Genomic DNA, 6280 nt, shown 5'->3' on the forward strand with positions numbered 1-6280 from the left:
CTTCTGAGGGTATTGCTAAGCATCCGGAAGCTCCAGTTGGTGCAAAATGCAGCGGCCCGCATGGTTCTATGCAGACCCTGGTATGCACATGTGTCACCTCTCCTGTAGGAGCTGCATTGGTTGCCGATTTGCTTCCAGCTGCAATTCAAAGTGCTGGTTATCACCTTTAAAGCCCTTCATGGCTTGGGTCCAGGTTATCTAAGGAAACATCTCTTGTCAATCACATCCACCCAACCCATTAGAGCGAGGAGGCAGGGAATGTTGCGAGTCCCACCTTTGAGGGAGATACACCTGGTGGGACCCAGAAGAAGGGCCTTCTCCGTGGTAGCTCCATCTCTCTGGAACATCATTCCTCCAGAGATTAGAATGGCCCCCACTCTAGCTCTCTTCCGAAAGGCACTGAAGACCTGGTTTTGCCAGTGGGCCTGGGAAACCCAGGGAGGGATGGAGCCCATCAGGTGGCTAGTGTGATCTGCTGTTGTCAGAGAAGGGGATGGGGGTTGGTTTTTGATTTTCTGTTTTTTTGTTTTGTTTTCCCCAAATTTTGTTCTATTGTACTTTACTAATTTGATTCTTTTTGTTAGTTTTTATTGTTTTTATTTTTATTTTCTGTTTTAAATATGGTTTTACATTGTGTAAGCCACCTCCAGTCGCCATGGGTGAATAGGTGGCAATATAAATAAAATAAATAAATAAAAATAAATAAATATTGATATAGCTAATAAATACCTCAGAACATTGGCTAAAAATGTGAATGAAAAGCAGACAATAACAGATTTAAAACTTTAAAGAAGTTTGCAGAGCTCTTCCATTTGTTTTTAATAGAGAAGATTCTTTTTCCCCTCAAGAAGAGAATCTTAAGAACTGAATCAAACAACATGGAACATTGAAGTAATTTTGACCCTCCTTAACAAGTTAAGAATGAAAAAATACTGGTATCAAATGGTATACATCAAGAACTCAAGTGTGAAACAAAAACAGATACCTTCTAAACATAAATTTAGAAGGCATCTATTTTTGAAGATACCTTGGCATGAAGCCTTGGTTATATTTAATCAGAAATATTTTAATTACTAGTAGTAATGTAGTGACACAGATAAAACAATACATATATTGAGCTACGTAAACTCTGGGGAGAAAAAAAATGATTCTGTGAAATTACTGGTATTATTTATCTGATGTTTATGAAATATAACTGCATTCATAATTTGACACACATTATTATTCACAAAAATTACTAGGAAGTTTTAGCATGTAAGCAAATTATTTGCTAGGTGTAATTTGAAAAGAGAATTCTTACTTCCTTCTTCTTTCTTTCTTCTTCTTTTCTTTTTTTCTCCTCTCTTATTTGAGCCAAGCGTTGTTTCTTACGTTCTAACTCTGCCTTCAGTTCACTTTTATCAGACATAGTTAGAATCCTGTCAATAACATAAATCAAATACAAAATTAAGTATTTTTCTATATGTATATCTATTAGTAAAACAGGCTTACTACAAAACATGGTTCCTTGGCAATAATGTATGAAGGATTACCACCTGAAATTTGGAACAAAATTTGCACCAAACTGTAAACATATTTATCTCTAGATGAATTTAATAAAAATGCAGAGAAGCTACATAAAAATCAGGAATGAGAAGCTGGATGAAAAAAATTAATGGCATATGAATAGGGAACATTCCACTTTCATTTAAAGAGTTATTTATAATAATGTTTCTGAAAGGCCAGCTAATATTTTTGAGACACACACACACACACACATTCAGTTGAATCACTTTTTGCCATAAACTTATCCTTTTCCTCTAATGCATATTGCAAAGAAGCCCTTACTATTAAGCAAATATATTAGAAAACTTCTTTGGGTTAACATTTTTAAGCAAATTGATTTAATAAATCATCCTTCCAGGAACTCAAAATGGACAGTTGCTGTTTTGTGCGTCTCCAGATTTTGAAATGCATTTATGGTGACAACAATTATATATAAAAACATATATAAAGAAAACGGGTGGGGGGGGGGGATCTTGCTTTTTTGTTTTAATATAAGGATAAGAAATACCAGGACTATATATATTTGAATAAACAAACTGATTCAATCAATACAAAATGCAAACGAGATAATTTGTCTTCTCCCTCCTTTTCATCTTTTCACAGCACCAGCACAAGCATGCATATTTTTCTGCAATATCCCATTAGTTATTAATATATACCTTAGTTACTATACTGTATATATTTACTTAGTTCATCCTAGCAGTACTGTTTGTAAAGCTACGTTTCCCCACTTTCTTCCAACCTTATTGAAGGACAGCCTCAAGGTGCATAAAGTCCTTTAGTCTTTATCTAGATTCTCAGAGGCCAGCAAGTGACCACAGTAGGGCCTTGAGAGAGAGCCAACAGAGGCAGGACAGGGACTAGTAGTAACAAAGACAGCTAACTGGATAGACAGCACTTTGATCTTGTAGCGGAGAAAATATTCAGACCCTAAAAGCAATAGCAATACTACTTAGACTTATATATCACTTCACAGCGCTTTTGCAGTCCTCTCTAAGCAGTTTACAAGAATCATCCTATTGCCCCCAACAATCTGGGTCCTCATTTTACCGACCTCAGAAGGATGGAAGGCTGAGTCAACCTTGAGCCTGGTTGGATTCGATCTGCCAAACCTAATCATACATTACTATTGACCTGTTGTTAAATCAGTGTCCCATCATATTGTGGCTGTGAATTATGGAATACATTTGGCATCTGGATCTGTCTGGTTCCCAGTTCTTAATCTAGATGTTTATTGGGAGTTCGAAGGGGGTTCTTTTGCTCCTTGCCTAAGGCGTTGACATAGGTTTTCTTTCAACTGTAATTTTTTAGAGCACAGACACAACTGCGTTGCTCTTTTAAGCATTCAAGATGCTTGGTTGTATAGGTCGCCCTCGACTTACGACCACAATTGAGCCCAAAATTTATGTTGCTGAGTGAGACATTTGCTAAGTGAGTTTCGTCCTGTTTTACAACTTTTCTTGCCTCCCTGGTTAAGTGAATCACTGCAGTTGATTAGTTAGTAACTTGGTTAAGTGAAATCAGGCTTCCCCATTGCTTGTCACCAAAAATCATCACATGACCCCGGTAGACTGCAACCGTCATAAATATGAACCAGTTGCCAAGCGTCTGAATTTTGACCAGGGGGGGAATGCTGCTGCAAAGGTGGTAACTCCGAAAAACAGCCATAAGTCCCTTCTCCAGCCCCCCACCCCAGTGCCGTTGTAACTTTGAACGGTCACTAAATGAACTGCTGTTAAGTCGAGGACTACCTGTATTTCCTTCAGAAAAAAAAACCCCTCCGGAAATAGGAACTACCGGTAGGTGTGTTTCTACTGTGTGTGTGTGTGTGAGAGAGAGAGAGAGAGAGAGGAGAGACAGAGACGAGTCGAAGGAAGCCGAGGACAGAGTTCCACGAAGGAGGCAAGATAGGAAGCCTCACCCAGCAGCCTCTTTGCGGGTAAAAAAAAAAACCTCACGAGGACAGCCGGAGGACTCGCCCAAAAAGATACCGGGCCGAGATAAACAGAGGGTCGGCTGCCGGGCGTGGCCCGCAAAAGGCGCGCGCCCGCCTTATTCCCCCTCCTCCCCCTCCCCCTCCCCACGGTCATGGCTCGCGCCCTCCTCCTCACCCTCCAGGGCCTCGGCCCCGCCCCGCCCATTCGGGGTCCACTTGGGCGATGCGGGACAGCTAGAGGCCGCCCTGGCACTGATTTTAGGGGACCGGCATGGGCTCACCCTGCCCGCGGCTAACCTGTCACTGGGGCCCTCCTTGTTTCGGAACGCTGCCGCCTTGTTTCGAGGCGCTCCTTTCAACAAAAGCGGGAAGGGACGGAGGAAGCCGCCGCTGGAGTTTCAAATAAGGGGGATAAGCCGCCCTTGCTCGGTCTCTTACAGGAGACAGCTCAGCATCCTCCGAAGGAGCACGCATGCGCGGAAATAACCCGTGCCGACGGAACAGGAGGTCGGTCATGGTTCTCGGTCGCATAGTTATACATGATCGAAGCGCATGCGCGTATGAGAAAAAAATGGCGACTTTGGTTCTTATTTATTTGGGGCCTTGCGGGTGGCGTTTTAGATTTCACAGGTGGCCGGGAAGTTGTTCACTCTTTGAAACATGTTCTTGCCGAAGAAGCGAAAGGAAGAAATAAGACTAGATTAAAAAAAGAAAAGAATGTCCACTAAATGTCTCCAATGTTATAAGGTTGATGCGGAAAGAGAACTACAATTCCCGGCATGCCATGCGGCAAGTCGATGCTATCAATGGGATTTTTCCTGCGGCACCTATCTACGTAAGCCGGTTTGACAATGTGAATTCAGAGTCCATCTTCTGTCTGTTGCTGGAAATAGGTGTGATATGCTGGAGTTGGAAGGTTTGCTTTGCTAGAGGCTCTCTGAAATTTTCCCCAGCACTTGTATATAAATACTTCTGGTTTTTTTTTCTCCCCTAGGTTTTTTGCCTCTGATTTCAAGCCATTGTACTGCTTCTTTATTCAGAAGTAAATTCAACTAAGAGAGCCAGTTTGGTTTGGTAGTTAAGGTAGGGATCCTTTAACTTGATGACTTGTAGACTTGTAGACTTCAACTCCCAGAATTTCCCAGGCTGACTGGGGAATTCTGGAATTTGAAGTCCACAAGTCTTAAAGTCACCAAGTTTGGATATCCCTGAGTTAAGGCATCAGCTTAGAAAACAGGAAACTGAGTTCTAGTTCTGGATCTTGGCCAGTCATTCACTCTCAATCCTGGGAAGGAGGCAAGAGGCAAACTATTTCTAGAACACCTTGTCACAAAAACTCCAGGGACTAGTCCAGGCAGCCTCTGAGAATTGGACACAAATTGTGCGAATTAAAAAAAAAATCAATTAATTTCAAAGAATGTTATTCCCGCTGAAATACTGTATATACTCGAGTATAAGCCTAGTTTTTCAGCCCATTTTTTGTGCTGAAAAAATCCCCCTCGGCTTATACTCGAGTCAGATTCCCCTCTGAAAAAAAAATGGTGTGGAGTCGCGGCCTCCGGCGGCAGCGACTCCCAACAGCCCAGCCGGGAAGGGAAAGGCAAAAAGCGCTTTGCCTTTCCCTTCCCGAGGCGGCGGGACTGGGGCCGCGCCGGCGGTAGTGACTCCTGACTCAGGGGGCCTCCGAGGGAGGGGAAGAGAGTGACTCCTGCCTCCCGCTGTCATCATCATCTTCTTCTTTTGGGTTAGTGAATCAATTAAACCTTTCATGATAGTGAGATCGTTTCCCAAATTAATTATTTTTATTTTTGAAATTTACCAGTAGCTGCTGCATTTCCCACCCTCGGCTTATACTCGAGTCAATAAGTTTTCCCAGTTTTTTTGTGTAAAATTAGGTGCCTCGGCTTATATTCGGGTCGACTTATACTCGAGTATATACGGTAAACTGCTGGAGGCTGCTACTTACTGCTCAGGTATGCTTGGATTTGGTATTAAAGTTTGGTCACTACCAGCTAGAGTTGCTGCATCTAGAACCTCCTCAACCATAACATGGTTATCTCTGAGCAAACAATAGAATCGTGGATTTGAAATTCTGGGGGGTTGTTTGGTGGACCAAAAGTAATATTTCTGTATTCAACTGAGTCTTCATAAAAAAGTGTAAATCATAGCATATAATGGAAGTAAAGAATCTATAAAAATCAGTAGTCATATCCATCTGTAATGCTAGATGCAACGATAGATGGATAGAAGCTAGCATCTTAGATTATCTTTTTTAAATTACTTATATCTTCTATAGTATATTGCCAGCATTCCAAATGTATCCACCAGCACAACAATGTTGCTTAGTATGTTTATATTGTTTTTAAAACTGGAATCTCAACCATCATCAGTTCTTTAACTTTCAAAGCAAAAGAATATTATAAGAATTCTTCACAATTATTGTTTCCTAGTATGAATTGAATGCTTATTGTACCCTATGACTATTAAGTGTTATACCTTATGATTCTTGACTCTTGATGAATGTATCTTTTCTTTTACATACACTGAGAGAATATGCACCAAGACAAATTCCTTGTGTGTCCAATCACACTTGGCCAATAAAGAATTCTATTCAATTAACCATTTTAAAAAAATCATCCTGCTTTATACATATTTCCTTAAAATCACACACAATACCAGTGCTGGGTAAAACTGAGATTTGCAAGAGCGTTAGCTACTAGCAATACACTAATAATTGAAACTGGCTGATTCACTCATCAGAAGTTTGAAATTTATTATACGGATATGGATATGTAAGAC

At 41.0% G+C, this 6280-nt stretch overlaps 1 protein-coding gene across 5 annotated transcripts in view; it reads right to left on the bottom strand.

Annotated features, from left to right (window-relative positions):
• Window positions 1-3961, bottom strand: part of DYNC1I2 (dynein cytoplasmic 1 intermediate chain 2) — a 44513-nt gene extending 40552 nt beyond the window's left edge. For 4 of the 5 annotated variants that reach the window (XM_026677716.2, XM_026677714.2, XM_087949721.1 and 1 more), the window contains exons 1-2: window positions 3779-3961; window positions 1301-1418 (exon numbers count right to left, since the gene is read on the bottom strand). In XM_026677716.2, the coding sequence (XP_026533501.1) occupies window positions 1301-1408 (108 nt within the window). In that variant the 5' untranslated portion in view covers window positions 1409-1418; window positions 3779-3961. Of the gene's footprint in view, window positions 1-1300; window positions 1419-3762 lie in introns of all 5 variants that reach the window. The other variant, XM_087949720.1, reaches the window with a different exon arrangement.
• Between the last annotated feature and the right edge of the window lie 2319 nt (window positions 3962-6280).

The sequence above is a fragment of the Notechis scutatus genome, chromosome 1 (genome assembly GCF_049901735.1).
Source record: "Notechis scutatus isolate UNSWTSFEM ecotype Mainland chromosome 1, rNotScu1.2, whole genome shotgun sequence".
NCBI lineage: Eukaryota > Metazoa > Chordata > Lepidosauria > Squamata > Elapidae > Notechis > Notechis scutatus.